At 39.5% G+C, this 18,640-nt stretch overlaps 4 protein-coding genes across 5 annotated transcripts; 3 read left to right on the top strand and 1 right to left on the bottom strand.

The window, feature by feature from the left end:
* The first annotated feature begins 277 nt into the window (after nucleotides 1–277).
* On the top strand, nucleotides 278–4,245 carry samd13 (sterile alpha motif domain containing 13). The gene is made up of 4 exons (XM_062555392.1): nucleotides 278–444; nucleotides 1,762–1,837; nucleotides 2,288–2,399; nucleotides 3,087–4,245. Exons 2-4 carry the CDS (start codon nucleotides 1,800–1,802, stop codon nucleotides 3,228–3,230), a joined length of 294 nt encoding a protein of 97 aa, XP_062411376.1. The 5' UTR covers nucleotides 278–444; nucleotides 1,762–1,799; the 3' UTR covers nucleotides 3,231–4,245.
* On the bottom strand, nucleotides 4,228–8,380 carry uox (urate oxidase). Its single transcript, XM_062555388.1, has 8 exons — nucleotides 8,249–8,380; nucleotides 7,824–8,036; nucleotides 7,608–7,724; nucleotides 7,429–7,507; nucleotides 6,882–7,065; nucleotides 5,783–5,906; nucleotides 5,339–5,422; nucleotides 4,228–4,695 (listed from the first exon to the last, which is right to left on the bottom strand). The coding sequence occupies exons 1-8, from the start codon at nucleotides 8,321–8,323 to the stop codon at nucleotides 4,621–4,623; spliced, it is 951 nt and encodes a 316-aa protein (XP_062411372.1). The 5' UTR covers nucleotides 8,324–8,380; the 3' UTR covers nucleotides 4,228–4,620.
* Nucleotides 8,381–8,394: 14 nt separating this feature from the next.
* LOC134101670 (deoxyribonuclease-2-beta-like) lies at nucleotides 8,395–14,361 on the top strand. 2 transcript variants are annotated; one of them, XM_062555390.1, is made up of 6 exons: nucleotides 8,395–8,456; nucleotides 9,182–9,356; nucleotides 9,490–9,568; nucleotides 10,018–10,179; nucleotides 11,055–11,252; nucleotides 12,140–14,361. In XM_062555390.1, exons 2-6 carry the CDS (start codon nucleotides 9,213–9,215, stop codon nucleotides 12,472–12,474), a joined length of 918 nt encoding a protein of 305 aa, XP_062411374.1. In that variant the 5' UTR covers nucleotides 8,395–8,456; nucleotides 9,182–9,212; the 3' UTR covers nucleotides 12,475–14,361. The 2 variants fall into 2 exon arrangements, with proteins under 2 accessions (XP_062411374.1, XP_062411373.1); XM_062555389.1 differs by lacking the exon at nucleotides 8,395–8,456 and adding an exon at nucleotides 8,805–8,978.
* Nucleotides 14,362–14,496: 135 nt separating this feature from the next.
* On the top strand, nucleotides 14,497–16,960 carry LOC134101671 (deoxyribonuclease-2-alpha-like). The gene is made up of 7 exons (XM_062555391.1): nucleotides 14,497–14,865; nucleotides 14,977–15,080; nucleotides 15,170–15,335; nucleotides 15,443–15,527; nucleotides 15,651–15,809; nucleotides 16,065–16,256; nucleotides 16,452–16,960. Exons 2-7 carry the CDS (start codon nucleotides 14,983–14,985, stop codon nucleotides 16,793–16,795), a joined length of 1,044 nt encoding a protein of 347 aa, XP_062411375.1. The 5' UTR covers nucleotides 14,497–14,865; nucleotides 14,977–14,982; the 3' UTR covers nucleotides 16,796–16,960.
* Nucleotides 16,961–18,640: the final 1,680 nt, after the last annotated feature.

Genomic DNA, 18,640 nt, shown 5'->3' with positions numbered 1-18,640 from the left:
TATGTTGGTCTACATCAGAATAGCCTCTGAGTTTAACATAATAAATGAGCATGCTTATGTAAATCATGGTTCGAAGGAAATATATTGGTATGGTAAATGATCACTACAAATCTAAGCATCGCATCAATGGGTACCCAAAAGGAAACTTGCTCAAGCTCTCTCCATAAATGGCTGCTATATGCCATTTATCCTGAGAATGCAGGATCAGGTTGGAAAGGGTTAACCAGAGTGGAGTTTGTATTTTGAAATCTGACGAGGTAACTGCCATACCCACACACAGGCTGCAGATGCAAACCTCATAGAAAGACATTTGAGGGCAAATATTCCTGCTATGTTAGACTAATAAACCTAGCCAGAAAGTTATTTTGGTATCGTGAAACTCAGTCACTTAAAGGACTAGCAGCTAATAAACCATTGATTAACTGAGCCGAAATAATATGAAAGGTGAGTGAAAGATAACTTAGCTAAAATCAGCTATTAACCTTATAGCTATTCCAGTAAACTAGATACATCTCTCATCAGTTGACATTTAACATGATAGATTTTGGTGTGTTTTGTCAACAAACGAGGTGAAATTAAACTGCCTTGCTTTATCACTAAAGTTATGATGGGTGACATGCAGCGGACGGTATGATTAATTGCGAAGTTAGCTAGTTAGCAGCAAAATGTAAGCTAACTTGCTAGCTGTGCGAGTTGGTTGCTAGTCAGCTGTCTTATCCGCTTGGTCTACGTTGGCTTAATTACCAAATACACTGTACTGAAAGTGCGAACACGAGAGTAATAACCTCGTCATCTTTTCCAAACAACAGACAGTGCATTAACACCTTATGTTTAGGATACCCACTGCTATTTGGCTAACAGCTAAACTGCTCTCTAACCTCAAGTCCAGTTTAACTCATGGACTAGTAGCAGAACTAGATCTAGTTCTAATTATTCTTGCGGGACCAAAAAGCCAACGTTTATGTAGTTGTAATATCACACATTTTGTCATATTGCTGTTGCAACAATGCAATCTAAAGACTCGAACTTCTAGTTCGTAGGATAACGTTAAGCTTTATGTTTACGTGGAATTGAACGTGAAGCAGTTTCACTCTTCTGAAAGGTTTGGTTTTCCTGCATTATGTTATGTCTAAGCTATGCCTACTTATCTGCTTCAGGGGAAAATGTCTCTCGACGTTAGTACGTTTACGAGACTTCTTTAAAAACCACTAGGCTACTGCACACATTGACGTGAAACTTTGACACGCGAGAAACTTAATTGTCTGCTAAATATATTGCATCGAAACATACAATAATAACATTGTAGCAGAATGTTTGACATGGATACAGTTGATCTGTTGTTCAGTAACAAGTTGGGAGCCAGTCTCTACATTTGACACAAACTGTCCCACTCAACCTTTTCACTAAATTTGCTCTAGAAGAACATCCTAGGCATAGGCAGTTTGAATACATAATATCTCACACCAGGTAATGCTATTTCAATTAATTTCTTTATTAATTAAAGACAGAAAACTTGATGGGACCTGTATTCTAGTTTTTGCTTTATGTTGCTATCAACCAAAGATCATTTAAGGATCTTTGGATCATATTTGCTATCAACCACCATCAGCGATGTTGCTAAGCACTGGCCACTTTCCTTTTCCTATGTTTTGGAGTTTGTATTTGAAATACCTTTTTATATCTGATATGATGTTTAGTTAGCTGGGCACTTCCTCTTGCAGGCCTTTTGCTCCTGTAACATAGATGGATTTGTTCTTACAGAACTCCTGTAGGTGGCCCACTGTTCCTCTGTTGTGACCATGGAGACTAAAGCAAATGGTTCTCTGGACATTAAAAGGTATGACTTTTCTTTGAAATTAGCATTTTTCATCAGGCTCCTGTAGATTTCTGTCAATAAATTGATATTTCAGACCAGGAAGAGGGTGGTACTAAATGAAGCTAAATGATTTGATTAACGTATACTATACAGTGTGGAGAGCATTCAATCACAGCTATCTCATTTTTACGGAGGTGGTGTTTAGAGGGTTTTGCATCGGAACTCTTCATTTCTTTCTACCATCCTGTCAGGGTGTAGATTAGTACCTCAAGCCTGACTGGAGTCCAGTCACAGTATACAGTATAGTTATGGTTATACAGTATGGGTATTTAGCAGATGCTTTTATCCAAAACGGCTCACGCTACTCTAAGTGCATGTACAACAGATATGTCTTGTTGTTCAAAAGCTCCCCTGGGCTAGTTAGTTAACCTAGTTGTTGTAAATTTGATCTGTTTCGCATTTGACGGACAGCACGGTGGAGAATGGTGAGCTTCCAGATCCTGCCCAGTGGGCGGTCGTTGATGTTGTCAATTACTTCAAAGCCACTGGGTTTGAGGAGCAAGCAAACGCTTTCCAGGATCAGGTGAGACTGAGGAAAAACGTTTCACATAACAAACTGCTTTTGAATCCATTGACTTCTGATTTTTGAAAACTATATACAGTGTTGGGTCAGATTACTTTGAAATGTAATCCATTGTTGAGTACTGACAGACTGAACTTTTGTTATCAGTAATAGAACTGAATACTTTTGGAATACTTCAAAATAAAATACTCATATTAAACACATTCAATAAAAGAGACTAACAAAAAATTGTTCCAACAACATTCCTTTTATTTTTAACTTTAAAACACATTGTAAGGTTTTTTTTTATCTTCAGATAATGGGACAAGCTAATTTTGATGCTACACTGAATATAATAGAGAATAGCATGCATGATTTTTCCATTGCACGCCCATAATGCTTTATGTAATGCTATTTTCACAGGTAGAGCATGACCCTTTTTGTCTATTTCAGACAGAAGAATAGAGATAAAAGTGAATAGAAAAGGCCCTTGATTGTGTGTGTGTGTGTGTGTGTGTGTGTGTGTGTGTGTGTGTGTGTTTTGCAAGGTCTACTTCATAGATTTTTTGTAATGTAATCTGGTCTGATTATAGTTTCTTGGTTTTTGCAATCTGATTAAATATTCCAGATCAGTTGTAATCAATTACTACCCAACCCTGTATATGTGTATATTTAATCTGTGTATCACATATCATCTGTGCTTTTCAGGAGATTGATGGCAAGTCCCTTTTACTGATGACTCGCAATGACGTCCTGACGGGTCTGTCGATAAAGCTGGGACCAGCACTGAAGATCTACGAGTACCATGTTAAACCCCTGCAGACTCAGCATCTTAAGACCAATGTGTCGTAGCACCATGAACAAGTACCCTCTGAGGACAAGACAATCACGTGACCGTATGGATACTACAGGGTTCTACTTTTGATGAGAGAGGATACTTCCACTTTTTAATCATCATGTGGGGGGTGGGGGGACACGGACATTGTGAGAGGAAAGGGTGAAACTTCATTGGACTACTGGATGTTTTGAAAGGGGCATATCAGTATTTGTTGTACTGCTTATACCTTCTTGTTGTTGGGTCATTAGAAATAATGTAAATATTGACTTGTTTATTTTTAACTTATGATAGTTGCGTAGTGTGCATGCTTGTGTGTGTGGGAGAGAGAGACTGAGTGTGTGTGTGTGTGTCTGAGCTATGTGTAGATATGTTTTTCCCTCATGTGGAACCCAGAAGTCAACACTACATTGCACGTTGTAGTGTACTGATTTATTGCGTGCAGTTCTCCCAAACTGGATGATCTGAAAGGTGAATCTCTTAATTTCATTTGTAAATACCAGGGATGTTGGGATTTGCTGTTTATTTAACTTTTTATAAAGATGTGTGCAGTTTTGTATAATAGTATAGTGAAAGCCATAGCCCCTAAGAATCATTAATAATGTATGAAATCTGATCAAATCAGTGGTGCTAATTTATCTCAGAAGAGTACTTTACATGGTGACTATTGTTTTGAGATCATTGTATCTGCTAGTTATAATTTATTTTTTATCTTTTAATTGATGGCAAGTCAAATCATTTTAAATGTATATCCAAAATTGGATAACCCAGATATTCATGAAATGTGTGACAGATCATGTTAAATAATGTTTGTATATTTTCGTTTTCATCAGGTAATATATGTCCATGGCGTCCTTGGTGTAGTTGATAATGAGTTGTTGGATGTGTGAATCTTTTCAGTTGGCTGCTGTATTGAAAACTGTGCTTGGTTTTCCCTCAAGTAATCATTTGTTTTGACATGACTACAATTGTATAGATTTTGCGGCTGTTGACAAATGCACAATAACTATAAAAGAGATTTATCTGACATGATTTAATAGTTTTGTCATGATTAAGCTTCCTTGGCTCATTTTTATCAATTAAAAAAAACAGTGTTGTACTAAAAAATAAGCCAAAACATTGTACAAGGCCTTAGAGGGACAGAGACATACACTTGTTTGTACAGTAATTTCCTGTGCATATGCTGCAAAAACCATATTAATACCATATTAACTGCCCCCGTGTATTAACCTCATAGACATTTTGCAAAATTAATGTATAAGCCAAGGCTGTTAGTAACAGTAGATAGTAAAAGCAAGAGCAGTTTTAGCATTTTCACATTGTTTTTGAATTGATAAACATATACTGTAGCAGAAATTGACTGATGTACTGTAGCTTCCAGCTACATCCAGCTTTCTGTGTTTTCTATTAGAGTTTGGCACGGGGCTTTCTCCTCACGGTCCCCGTGATGTTCCCAGAAGGGTTGTCCAGGGGAAGCAGGACCTGAAGAGAGCACATGGGACTCAAAGTTCACATCATGGGAAAACACACACATACAGTAATACATGTTTATTTCTCTGAATATTTGCACTTGCTCTTAGGGGAAACTGCATGCATTTGCACCTATGATTCTTGGATGGTGATTATCGTCTAATCGATTCAGGATGAGCTTTCCTATTTAAATACTTCTATGGGTATATATTAGCCTACATTTGCAAGTACAGTTTATACACACTTGGCACCACAATATTCGTGTGTTAGCTGATTTGTACACACTACTTCCGGGCATTCTCAATTAAACTTGGTCTTACACTGTCATCCCTTCATAATCTCTCACATGGACTTACAGTAACCTGACCTTCAGGTGTTCTAATGCCAACTTAACTTAATACAAATCCAGCATCAGTCATTACAAATAATGTAATCAATGTCTTATTGTAGTGCACGTCACTGAGTCTTAAACCCTCAGTCACTCAGATAGCATCAAGAACATTGCCTATCATGACTTGCGTGTGTAGAGTAATAAAGAGTATGATTGTCCTCTGTGGCTACAGAACATACTTTGTATGATATCTGTTGCAGTGGTTTAGGATACACCACAATAAGAGGTGTTGTTTTGATAAATGTTCATTGCTGTGGCACATACCTCGTCCTTGTTTGACAGGCCCATTTTGGTCATGTCAATGGTGAAGTAATGCTGATTGGGCATCACAATCTCAATCTCTTCAATCTGGGAAGACAGAAATGGTCAGCATTTTTCCCCCCCACATTTGACCTCATGAACATGCATTATGTTAGATAGATTATTATTTTATTGTCATGTCAACACAGTTGGGTAACTCTTAAAAGACAAACAGAGTAAATATACAACACTATACTTAAAAAAAAAACATATTTAAAAAGTGTGAAGTTATCACATGTTTATACTTCCTCTAAAAGGCATTTGTGCTGATGTGTTGCTTATATTTCATTTAAGTGCTTAGTTGTCCTACGTATCGGGCAAGTATTCAATTGACTTTATTCAGCATTGTTTGACGTAAGACTTACAGTAGCTCTGCGTTTATAGACACATGTTTTTGGCCTACAGTACCTCAGGGACACGGTCCAGCACAAGGACCTGAGTGTCATACAGGGTCTTCTGAACGGATGGAGAGTACTCCCCACGGTCATAAGGACCAGCGAACTTCTCAACGATTGTGTCTCTGACAGTTTTCCTGCACAAAAAAACAAGTCCTCGTGATTTTTCTTCTGATTTTTAAGGTTAGATTTTATTTGGATAGTTTGCCCACATAGTCTGACTTAACAGATCAGATGTTAAGATTCAAGTTCTATATGTAAAATTGTTGTTGAACAATTACTGAACATTTATTTAACCAAATTCAACAACTTAACCTTAATCTTAATCATAAACAGTAGTTAACCGTGTCAACAGATAGTTTGTGGATAGTCTGAGCTTCGGTAGATAGTCTGTGGGTGGATTATCCAAGTGTGTCACCAAGTTTTCCAAAGTAATAGTTGTTAAGAACTATTCAATTCAATTCAATTCAATGAAAAAAACATTATTTATCCCCAAGGGGCAATTTCTCCATGCAGGCATAGTGACATAAGACATGACACAACATACTGTATAAGACATAGAAGTGTGTGTGTGTGTGTGTGTGTGTGTGTGTGTGTGTGTGTGTGTGTGTGTGTGTGTGTGTGTGTGTGTGTGTGTGTGTGTGTGTGTGTGTGTGTACTAAAGACCACCCAGTCTGGTGTGTGTGTGTGTAGGTGGGGGTAGTCTCAGGAGAGGGAGGAGGAGGGGGCTGGGAGCATATTTAAGTAATAGTACTTGCACAGTGCCCGCACGCTTAAACTGATGAAACACGGGGTAACTTTTTGAGCTTATTGTTGGGCAGTGTTCCTCATTACTTTGGTTCTGGCATATTCCCACTGATAAGGAGCAACTGTACAGTAGCCTGGCTGACGCGACCAATGAAATCACCGCGCAAGGCAGGATGGGAACACCCAGGCTAGAGCAACAGTTTATTTTCTGAAGAACTGTAATCATCGGTAGGGAAATTGCCATGATCATCCAATCAGAATGAATAGAGGACTGGTTATGTGGCTGCCCAGCAACATTGCTCAAAAGGTTGCCCCATGTGTACGTCAATATTGTGTTAGTGTTACAGTATTTTAAAACCACTCACCAGGCTTCATCAAATGGTGCGTTGCGTGTGCTGTAGCGCCACTTGGTGTACACTACTGTGCAGAAGCACCTGTCCTTGGCCTCCTGCAGCGTTGTGAATCTGTCCCGCAGGAAACCCTCAAAGCCAGACTGGGTGGTCTTTAGTACCTTCATGTCCCGGATCCCACTGTGAATCACAGGAGTCCCTGGGGGGGAAAGAGATGTATGGAGAAGATACATCTGTCATCTCTGATATTATCTTATACCATCAGTCATCTTAAAATAAACGAGTACATCTACTTGAATTGCATGTGTTTATGAGTAGTACATTTGTTTGCATGAAAATGAGATATGTATACTGTAAAAAAATAGACTTTTTCTTCAGATTTCTGCTCCAAGGTGTGGTTGTGATATGTAATGCTCATTTAAGAAGGTGATAGTACTTTGCAGAAACTTCCAAAAACTCACAGCATTTTCCCAAGCAATGCTGACAACACTTGGTATGCTCAAATGGTATGCGCATATTGACCTGAGACCTTTGGCTGAATGGAAATCACCATGCTACTTACCATTGAGAACCTGTTTAACCTCACAGAAGCGCCAAGACTCTGGAGTGAAAATGAAGGCGTGGGCATGTTCCACTCCATTCTGTGAGGAAACCACAACATGCCTCAGTTAAGACTACTGTACACCCCATCATGGAGGAAAAGCCTCACCAACGGTTGATCTCAGAATAAAGTAACAATACCTTTTCCAGCCGTTTCCACGGAGCTTCTTCAATGTACACCTCTGCATTGGTGACATGCTTGAAGGATGTCAAGAAATGTTCACAGATATCCAGTGCAAAATCTTCTATGGTTTTAACCTTTCAAAAACAAAAAACACTGTCATTTTTTGTCCAGTATAGCAGCATATTAAGAGTGATCGTGCATGTCTCATGCATTGTGCCACAGGTTCATCTTACTCCCTTCAGCTTGGCCAAGGCATGCACAGTGTTTTTGATGGTGTCTGTGGGGATGATGTCCGAGTTGTCCCCCTGGAGGTAGTCTTTGTGGGACTGCAGCGTTAGCTCTACGTTTGCCTTCAGCTCAATGATGTAGTGGTGTGTCCCCTCACGTCTGATGTACAAAACCTTCACCAGATTTTTTCCATAGCCTGTCCGCACAAACTCCACATCCTGCGAAAATAATGCCATCCTGAATTAATCCTAATTCAACATTCTACCAGACTTAGAACTCAGTACCTGGTGATTACCAGGTGAAAATGTCCCAAGCGGATCCCATATACTCAGTGATTTTTTTTTCAGGACAAGCAAAAAAAAAATGTTTAGCAACAGACTTTCACTAAGGAAGAAATGGGCAAAACGATCACATGTGATAAGGTCCTTACCGAAGCGGCCATGTTTAGCCTGAGTCCTTCTCCCTGTCTGTCTTCCCCAGGAGTGGAGTATGGCTGGCAGAGCATGTGTTGACATGGATGAGCTGGGTGCTGTTTGTTTTGTCTTGGTTGCACAATGTTTGGAGTTTGGGCCAAAGATGGCCTCTGGCATACAGGTGAACGCACTGCCAACAGTAGGTGAAATATGACCAAAAAGCAGGTACAGTAGAAACATATCACCAGAAGTTATATACAATTATAAACAGAATGTTATATTAAATAATAATTAGCTTTATACTTAAAAGATACTGGTAGAGCTGTCAGACCTGAAGGGCACAAACATACAACCAAGATGAGGTAATAACACTAAGTGTCAGTTTAGTCATTATTGATCTGGCATTTGTTTTATGTATTTCCCCTTCTTATCTATTTAGTTTCTGCTGATTTCTCCCAAATTCCTAAAATATACAGAATGCTTTGATGTGGTTTGAGATTGAGAATCACACAGCTGCAATAGACTGCAAGGTTTGCCTAAGCAGGAAACAGAACTAAAACAGGCCACTTCTCGTTTTGCATTGCATGAACACGTTCAGTGTTGACATTCTTGTGACTGATCGTGGACTTCTAAAATGTTAAATTACATTACTGTAATTTTGCACGTTTTACATTTGGTCTTGGCTGTTACATCTACTGGCCAGAGCAACATTTCATGTAGAAATGAGAAGAATGAACCCGTTGACTGGTAGGTACAATGTCAAAGTGGACACTATTTTCCACGTGTATGACTTTCAAGGCTAGTGTTACGACTTGTTCCCGGTGTCATTAGGCGTGATGAATTATATTTTCAGTATTGTACTAGTAAACCATCAGCGATTGTGCTATCAAACGCTTACATTAACTGAGATTGTAGTCTACTTCCACACTATTTTGTCTTGCTTCTAAAAGGTTCATTATCTACAAATTACCCAAATACGTAATGGGTAATGCTGGAACTGGTCTGGACTACATGTACTTGGATGGTTCCATGAAGACCTGGGAACTGAGCACGTTCAAAGTCAACAGCACCAGTGGAGCAGCAGGGCTTACCCTTGGACAGCTGTACCAGGGCAAAGGGTACAAGGTATGAAAGGGACAGCCTGATCGTATTATATATGGCTCTGATTATAGTCCAACATATAGATACATACATTCAAATATGTTTAAAATTATTATAATATGGAGTATGACATACTATTTTATAATTTTTTGCCCAGTCCAACAGCTCAGCTTATTTGCTCTACAATGACGCTCCCCCTGAGCTGCCCTATGACATGGAGCATGGTCACACCAAAGGTATGCAGCGCACTGTAGGCTTTCAGTATGGATGATTTTCTCACATATGGGGGCACCTCTTCCCTGTTCCCTTTGACCTTAGCCCCCGAGATTAGAGTGACAAAGAAAGCAGTCCAATACATGTGTGGTTTTAGGAGGTGGGGACAGGACAAAGAGCGCCCCTGATAAGAGCTGCGGTGTCAGGACAACGATGTCTCCCAAATGTTCACTTTCAGAGAGAAACTTCTATCACTGTCTCATTCATGTCAGTTTCAGTAGCGTGTACAATACAAGTGTTTTTTCCCCCTTGTAATAACATGTTGAAAATGTCCACTGATGACTAACCTGTTGCATAGAGTTTTTTGTGATACAAAAATCCCCATAGAACAACACTGAGGCAATGCCCACATAGATCTGCATTGCGTTGAGATAATGACTCATGTGTCATGTATGCATCTTTATTTCCACAGGTGTTGTAATGTTTGATAAGTCTCAAGGGTTCTGGTTATCCCACACCATACCCCACTTCCCTCCTTTCCCTGAGAGGGGCTTTGACTATCCTTCTACTGGCATGTTCTTTGGACAGGTCCTTTTCTGTGTCACCTACAGCTATGAGCAATTTCATGCAATATGTAAGGAAACACCCGAAACTACAGCTCCATTTCTAAAAACGTTACACTGTGTAAACCATATAATTAAGAATTGTGCAAAGACAACATGCAACTTGATACAGGGGCATGTTTACCACTGTGTTGTAACAGTCTGTAAATATTTGGGAACTGAGGAGACCAATTGCTAGCCTGGTTGAAGAGCATATTCTTATACTGTTACATGTACACTGTTGTTTTCACCGAGTGATGAACACCTCAATGATGAACCATCTTTACATCTTAGATGTTTTACCTCATGATTCCAGTTAACCTAATTATTTGTTAGATGTTGCATATGCATCACTCAACTTTTTTAACCTTTGGTCACCTCTGTCCCAACTTTCTGTAAGACTTATTACTGGCATCAAATTCAAAATGAGTGTATTTTTCATAAAAAATAGTACAATTTATCAATATCATTTGATATATTGTTATATTGTAATTGTATATATTTGATATATTTCATTTGATATATTGTCTATGCCTTTTGCAACTAATATGGGTTTAGATGATTTGCAAATGATCATATTCAGTTTTTATTTGACACTGGGTCCGCTCTCTCTTTTTTTTGGAAATGGTGCTGTACCAAAACCATCTTAACAAGTGTCTAATTATATTTTGATCACAACATAATCAAACTATCAGAAACAGGAACAAAGATGCTTTATCCTGTCACATATACCACCAATAGCCGTTAATTTTAAAACATTCCATTGTTGTAGCTATAGCTCTTTATCTTAATAACTTAAATGTTATCCGATTGCTAAGTTGCTTTGGATAATCGCATCTGCCAAATGAAAACATGAAAACATAAAAATGTAATTCTGCATTCTAACTGTCTTGTGTGTCCTTTGCAGCTGAACAGCTGGCATACAGCAACCCTCACGTCTACAACTGCTCGCTGCCAGCTCCTCTCTGGGCAGACATGACCCGTCTAGCTCAGCTCTGCCTGAGGGTTAACCCTCGTCTGCCCAGAGATAGGAATGTGAAGAAACTGGTATCGGCCAAAGGGGAGAGCTTTCTCAGTTTTGTCAAGTCACACCTCTTTGTTGATGGTAGGTGAAAATGTTTACTGTCTGGATGAGAGATATGTAAAAGGGATAATGTTTTACAACTGTCTCTTATGTGAGTGCACTATTGACATTGAGAATGACAGGGTACAAGTGGCTTGTGTAATTGTTGACTCAAATGATGCAACAGGAGAGATGCTCTTTTAACAGATATGTCAATAATCGGAGGTTTTTGTTATCACAGCCACAAAAAAATAACTTTTGTAATAGATATTTGTAATAGTATTGACGACTGAAACAACATAAATTGAATTCAAACAGAAAACACCCTGCAAAACAATGTTGCAATATAGAATGAGAAGATTGGCAAGGGAAGTCAAGGCCAGTTTATTTATATCAAATTTCAAACACAGGGTTAACTCAATGTGTTCTACATAGATAAAGACAAAACAATAATATACCTAAAAACATAACAGGCCATAGTTAACAATAGCTTTAAAAGTACATACAATAACAAATCTTGAAAGAAGCCACAGTAGTGTGTGGGCCCAAAGTCCCCAAATAGAGCCAAATAGTGACAATCTTAACAGCGCAGAGAGGCCCGATAGAGCAGTAATGCCCAAATGGACACTGCCAGTTCTGTCTCATCTTTGTAGAATGACAGTAGGTGTGCTTCTAGAATCCCCCTTTGTCCAACTATAAAGACACGAATCGCACTAAAGGACCCAGTGTGTGCTCTGTCAACTGGGTAGAGCATCTGATCTGATGAACAGGATGCAGGCCTATAGGCCCATATAGACCACACAAAATTGAGACACATTGGGTTTGTTTCCTCATAGTTAAGGTTCATAAATTTCTCTGGGGAAGTGAAACCTTGCCTGCACTTAAGAAACCTGTAATCCTTCTCTCTCTCCTCGCACTCTTCTCCACAGACATTTACACTGCCTGGGTCGCTCAGCTGCTGAACACGGACCTCCTGGTGGAGAGCTGGCAGAGAGACGGGCACGAGCTTTTCTCCAACTGCACCCTGAGCAGACACGTGCTGAACGTCAGCGGCGTTCGACTGCCCGGCCCTTTCTATTTCCACTCTCACAACGACCACTCCAAGTGGTGTGTCTCCGTCAATCCGAGGGATCGCTGGGTGTGCCTGGGCGACTTGAACCGCGAGAGGGGGCAGGCCTATAGGGACGGGGGACTGATCTGCACACAGAACGCCCTCATCTACAGGGTGTTCCGCCGGGCCATCTACTCGTTCTTCACATGCTAAGGCCTTTTACAGGAGCTGGAGAACAGCTTAGTGTGTTTGCGCGACTGGTTGGGGTGGGATTTCCCACAGTGGCCGAGAGCCTATTCACATTACGCACCATGACGCATGATTCAACGGCAATGCACAATTGACACGCTCCATGTTGTACCCAGGAACCTCTTTATGGTACAACATGCACTGCCACAGAGCAGGCCTCTCTAAACTTAAGAAACAAGACAAAAACAATAGCTTATGGCAGTCGCAAATGCACCATGTGCTGTACCCGAGATCTGTCACCTTCACGGCACAACACACACTTCCAGTAACCTGAATGCTTCACCAAAGAAACAGAACAGAAAAAAACATCACCAACAGAGCAATCTTTGTTAACATCTCACTGGGGTTATCAAGTAGGCACCTTTTTTAGGCCCATGACCTCTCCAGAGGTCTCAACAGGGGTGTATAGTGTCCCAGATCCACCCCCTTCCTCACTGATGGGTTGAGAGATGTTACTAACAGAGACACCAACGTACCAGTCCAGAAACACAGCTACAAGATGTACTGTAGTATAATTAACAACAGCAACAGCCAGAAATGATATGAGGGGTATTTCACAAATGCAGAAGTAAAAAATTCAAGATAACAGATAAAGCGATGTTTGATCTAGCGTTGTCTGGTCATTCTAACTCAACATGTTTCATGAACACCAAGCCAGGAGTGGGAACGACTAGGTTAAGCCAAGTGTAAGTAATTAGGATACATGTGCGTCCTCAAAGGAACTCATGGCTGAAATAATGCATAAAATAGCTTCATTCACACCAAGTGAGCAAAAGCTTTTGATTGATACAAACTAAGGAAGTGTTTAATTTTTGAATGGGGAAACAGTTTTGTAAAACAGCGAGAGTAGCGAGTGTAGGCCTATCTATGGTGTTTTGTGAGCAAATAAAAATAGCAAATATTAGGCTACATTGGTACATGGAATAAAGTTCTTCTTATCAGGTTAAACCAATAAGACAGCAGAATTTACATGAATTGACTAAGCTTGTTAGCTTAGTTAAGTATGTTAGCCTGATTGGGACCAGGCTAGCCACCCAGAATAAATCCCCACAGTAACATATTGTATGTCTCTTTGATTTTGAGAAACCATGGCTAAATTCAGCCATATAATCAACAAAAATCTTGTCTTAATCCAATAGGTTTTGTGAAATATCCCTCTGTTTGTCATTGCGATATGGCAAATGGCCAGTCCTTTTACAGAATGATGGGCAAAGTGCAAAGTCTTGAGTCTAACTAAAGCTAATTCAAAAACTAAGCAAAATCAAGTTGCTAATTAAACACCATGAGCTGGACCTTAGGTGTAAACAGTGACAAGTCAGCTTATGCCCCCACATGTTTGTGGAGAACTTTGCCTGTTGACTGAACTTGCACTTTTCCCACTTATTATATTAGGGCATGAACTGTGAACACCCAGACCTTCATAATTGTACAACTGGGAGTGGGTCAGGTTGACGTACGACTTAAATTAAAACTTAAATTGGTATACAGTAAACTCTTACCAAATCGTTTCGAAAGTTTAGCAATCTTGTAAATGAAGATTTTAAAGGACCCGACTCTAAAGATATGCACATCCATGCCAGATTAGAGATTGTATTTGCATGCCTGTGTTTTAGGGACATTGGAAATGAGCTTCAATGGCCTCTTGAACAGACAGACCTGCAGAGCAAAGGGTATTCCCAGGTTAGATTTGGTGGTTTTCACAATAAAGGGAAGTTTGTGAAGTTTATTCAATGTTTAAGTTTTAAGGTGCATTTACATTCGAACCATTTTGTATTATAACCATTCGAACCATTTTGTATTATAACCATTTTGTATTTGTATAATGAAATAAAGTCTGTGCATTGCAATGTTTATTGCAATTATTTTAGTTTTTCCATCAGAATATCAAGGCTTTTTGAGTTTGAGTACACTATCAAAATTAAAAGCCATTTACACCAAGAACGATAAATGCCGATAACTGAAAGTGACCCAGACGATATCACTCTTCATGTCGTGACACTTTTTTTTGCTGTTATTATCGCTATAGCTATCATTCTTGGTGTGAACTGTTTAGGTCAAAGACTGATGAAAGTATAGCAGACAGATTTGAAAAAGAACACCTAACAGCTAACAACACATAAACCTGCTATCATTTGGCTGCTAAGTTATTTACACATTGCCTAAAAATAATAGTAGTGTTCCAAATTAATCTAAATGTGATAAGGATACATCAGATAAAAAGTAAATTATGGTGATATCATTGCTTGTTTTGAATGCTTGACGTTTTCTTGGGATTATAAAAGTCCCAAGGTGCATGAGGTAGATGTCAAACCTCAAAACTCTTTCAGGAGAAAGTTGTGACCACTGAAACTTCTGGTAAATACATCATTATTTTCTTCACTTATAAACAGCACAATATAACAAGCGTATGACTGTTGTTATTTGGTGCAATGAACACAAAATTCAAAATATGATTTTTCCACACAGGACAACATGATCGGGATCCTTCTTGGCATTCTGTTAACCGTGGGTGGTTGCTCAGCCACCACATCTATTTCCTGTCGTAATGAGCAAGGACAAGCCGTTGACTGGTAAATACTGACAAATCTCATCCATTACTACTCTGTGTATATACAATATATATGACACAATAATTGCATGTGAGTATATTGTATTTTAGGTACATTATATACAAGCAACCCAACATCGATGGCAAAAATGGACTGAGGTATCTCTACATGGATGATTCTACCAATGGCTGGGTCCCAGGCCTGTACACCATTGATGACAAACAGAGTGCTGTGGCTCAAACACTAAAACCTCTATTTGACAACATTGACACACCGGTAAGACCATCAGTCCATATGAACAAGGACAACGCACACATTTTGTTTTGTTTACATTTCTATTAAATTTCTCTGATCGCTGATTTACCCTCTGTGGTTCTGTACAGACTGACACATTTGGATACATTCTGTACAATGATCAACCACCAGTGCCATACAGAACAGCCTCCTCTTCCTATGGACACAGTAAAGGTAACAAACTCAGACACACACAGTGTGAGCCAATAGAATGAGATGCTAGCAGCACACAGCAAGCAAGGTTACGAGACAATCTTTCTACTGCTTGCTGAGACCTCTGTTTTTTTTGTTGCACAGGTGTTGTTCTGCTGGACCAACAAACTGGCATTTGGTTGTCACACAGTACCCCGGATTTCCCCGGCGTTGACATTAACGCTTTCTGGCCAGATAGCGGCTACCACAATGGACAAACCTTTATCTGTGGAACATATGAATACTCTACTTTCAAGAACATTGGTAAGGTTTTCAAACTTTAAGTTCTTTACCTTTTCAATGTTTTAGGTCACGCCTGTGTTTTCTGAATGGACCCTGAGTCTGGCAATAAAGTTGATGATGATGATGATGATAATGATGATGATGATGATATTTGGATATTTGAGGTCTTAACCAGAAAACGTATATTTTTAAGCTGCTCTCCGCCACAGTTGCTGTCACGGTTAGTAAATGTTTTTTGATCATTTGCAAACTGCCCTGTGTGGTCTGCTTCCACAGCAATCCAGCTCGAGTACATTCATGTGAATCCATTTAACTCCCACATCCCTGAGTCCTTCTACACTGAGCTCCACTGTGTGGCCAATAAAGGCTGCTATCCCAGAGCGGCACCCTTCTATCGACAGCTCGACATGACCACCCTGGCAGGACACAAGTTTGTCAGCTATGCCAAATATGGCAGACTCCATGATGGTATGTATGATTCATAAGCCCTACTGATAATGGTTTGCTTAGTATAAGTATAGGTAACTATACCACATTACAAGATTTATAGTGTCATCATTTATCAATCATAAGTATACACAAAACATACAAATTTGCATCTTAAAATGAAGCACACATATGTGTGGTGATTACAACATCTAATATAGATATTTCCTCTGGCAGATCTCTTCTCCGCTGTGCTTGATACTCACATGGGAGGTGACTTCTATGCCAAGAGCTGGGGCAGACTTCGCCACCCATTGCCTTCCAACTGTTCCGTCCCTAACTTCGTGTACAACGTGGAGGAAGTGCAGCTTCCGACCACCGAACCCTTCAGCATCACCGTGGACCACTCCAAGTGGAGCGTGACGGTGGCCGAGTCCTCCACGCCATGGACCTGCATCGCCGACATGAACAGAGAAGTCAGTCAGGAGAGCAGAGGCGGTGGGGCCGTGTGCACAGACAACCCTGCTGTGTGGAGCGCCTTCTCCAGTATTGTGTTCACCTACGCGCCATGCCCTAACTGATCACTCTAACAGGTTTACAGCCTGAAAGTAAGCAGCTTTATCAAGGGTGTGCTGAATTTTCAAAATAAAACATAATTATTTTGAAATCCTAAATGGCTTCATTATGTTTCTGATGGTTATAAATTATCATGTCCCAAAGAAGAGTAGCCGTTCCTGTCTTTCCTGTCTTTTTTAAAACTGTTTGTCGGCCGATATTTTCATACCTAAATTCTCATATCTCATCACATTCAATGAAGTGGTTTTCAACTTTCCATCTTGTGGGAAGACAGTGAACAGCTGTTGTCTGGACAGAAGTGAAATCGTATAACATATGGTCACAAGGTCATTACAGTTTCACTACCCACGGTGAACTTCTAACCTTACAGCCAATGAGATAACCAACCATCATCATGTTCACTTAAATATTTGCTTTACTGGTACTCATCACTCAGTAATTAATACAGAATACATAAAATGGTATATGTTTCCAATTCAATGTGTATGACTCATTAATGGTGTATGCTTCAAATATAGATGGATATCCTTTTTAATACGACACAACAATGTTGGTGGTATTTTTGTTACAGGATTTACGTAGCTCAATCCAGCGAAGAAATAATAAGACAAAAATAGTAATAAACAAATTTAGTTGTGTTCAAGAGTCTTATTGCTGAATACACATCATAGTGTATGTGACTCATTATTGATGTAGTTTGTCCATTCTTGGCAAGACAGATCACATGGTCCTATATAGCCTACACAAATTCCTGACTGTACTAGAGGCTACAATCACTGACCAAGTCTCTCTACACCTAGATATTTCTTTTTTTACGAGATGAAACTACCTTTTCTTTGATGCCCACAACACCTCCAGAAGGCTCAACAGAGGAGGCTGGTGCCCCAGATCCATCCCCTCCACACTCATTTGATGGGTTGGGAGATGTTAGCCTACTAACAGAGACTTTAACAAGTACCACTCCAGAAACACAGCGACAAGACACATGGGGGCACAGCTAAACCTTGTTGAGACTTTCTTGCAATTCAATTCAATTCTTCCCATTTTTACCACTAGATGTACTTATTTGTACTCCTTGGGTGGAAATTGTTGTCTATGTCTTGTAGACAGTTTATTTTACTTTACCGTATTCATTCTTTGGGGTAGGCCTATTTTAGAGGTAATTTTCCTTGTCTAATTTCTAGGTTCTCCAGTTACTTTAAAGTTGTGTCAGGTTTCTTGTCAGCACGTTTGTTACATAAATCTCTTAGTAATCTCAAATATTTAGTCATTTTAGTGATCTGAATTTGTTTGCCATTTTTGACTGATTGTCTTTTAATGCAACCCTTAGGAGATATCATTGTGTGCCTGTGTCTGGCTCTTCTATAGAAAAATGCTCTTTTTAGCATAATTATTTTCAGTCGGTAAAGAATACAGATAAACCTACTTCACCCCTGTGCATTGAGTTATTAATCAGTCATATAAAACTTTCACTCTGGAACATTTCTTATCCCTGATTTCCATATTTTAAAGAAGAGTAGCCAGCCACTAATGTCTCTCTAAACTATGTATTGGCCGATGCTCTCATATCTCACAACATTCAAGAAAATGCTTTTAAATTTTCATCTTTCATGTATAGACAGTGAGCAGCTGTTGGCTGACAGAAATTAAATGATGTAACGCTCAACCACAAAGCCATACGTTTCACTACCAATGGTTAAAGGGACACTTCACCGATTAGCATTAAGCTTTGTATCTTTAGAAAACCAGTTTTTGAATGGTCATGCATCATTCCCTCAGTTTGCCTTGAGATGGGAGAAATAGCCTACAGATTTCAATGAAACCCACAAATAGGACTTCCTGATTTCATG

Source organism: Sardina pilchardus, chromosome 15, assembly GCF_963854185.1.
Source record: "Sardina pilchardus chromosome 15, fSarPil1.1, whole genome shotgun sequence".
Taxonomy (NCBI): domain Eukaryota; kingdom Metazoa; phylum Chordata; class Actinopteri; order Clupeiformes; family Clupeidae; genus Sardina; species Sardina pilchardus.
The sequence above is the reverse complement of the archived record's forward strand: the minus strand, read 5'-3'. Positions and strand labels throughout refer to the sequence as shown.

What these genes read in the sequence shown, in the direction of transcription:
- samd13 (XM_062555392.1), top strand. Translation starts at nt 1,800, where the DNA reads ATGGAGACTAAAGCAAATGGTTCTCTGGACATTAAAAG. An exon ending in GGTTCTCTGGACATTAAAAG is followed by an intron (nt 1,838 to 2,287) that starts GTATGACTTTTC and finishes TTTGACGGACAG; the next exon opens with CACGGTGGAGAATGGTGAGC. An exon ending in CAAACGCTTTCCAGGATCAG is followed by an intron (nt 2,400 to 3,086) that starts GTGAGACTGAGG and finishes TGTGCTTTTCAG; the next exon opens with GAGATTGATGGCAAGTCCCT.
- LOC134101671 (XM_062555391.1), top strand. Translation starts at nt 14,983, where the DNA reads ATGATCGGGATCCTTCTTGGCATTCTGTTAACCGTGGGTGGTTGCTCA. An exon ending in CAAGGACAAGCCGTTGACTG is followed by an intron (nt 15,081 to 15,169) that starts GTAAATACTGAC and finishes ATTGTATTTTAG; the next exon opens with GTACATTATATACAAGCAAC. An exon ending in TTCCTATGGACACAGTAAAG is followed by an intron (nt 15,528 to 15,650) that starts GTAACAAACTCA and finishes TTTGTTGCACAG; the next exon opens with GTGTTGTTCTGCTGGACCAA.
- LOC134101670 (XM_062555389.1), top strand. Translation starts at nt 8,866, where the DNA reads ATGTTAAATTACATTACTGTAATTTTGCACGTTTTACATTTGGTCTTG. An exon ending in AAGAATGAACCCGTTGACTG is followed by an intron (nt 8,979 to 9,181) that starts GTAGGTACAATG and finishes TGCTTCTAAAAG; the next exon opens with GTTCATTATCTACAAATTAC. An exon ending in ACCAGGGCAAAGGGTACAAG is followed by an intron (nt 9,357 to 9,489) that starts GTATGAAAGGGA and finishes TTTTTTGCCCAG; the next exon opens with TCCAACAGCTCAGCTTATTT.
- uox (XM_062555388.1), bottom strand. Translation starts at nt 8,323, where the DNA reads ATGCTCTGCCAGCCATACTCCACTCCTGGGGAAGACAGACAGGGAGAA. An exon ending in GGTTAAACAGGTTCTCAATG is followed by an intron (nt 7,066 to 7,428) that starts GTAAGTAGCATG and finishes TTTCCCCCCCAG; the next exon opens with GGACTCCTGTGATTCACAGT. An exon ending in GCCTGTCAAACAAGGACGAG is followed by an intron (nt 4,696 to 5,338) that starts GTATGTGCCACA and finishes TGCTCTCTTCAG; the next exon opens with GTCCTGCTTCCCCTGGACAA.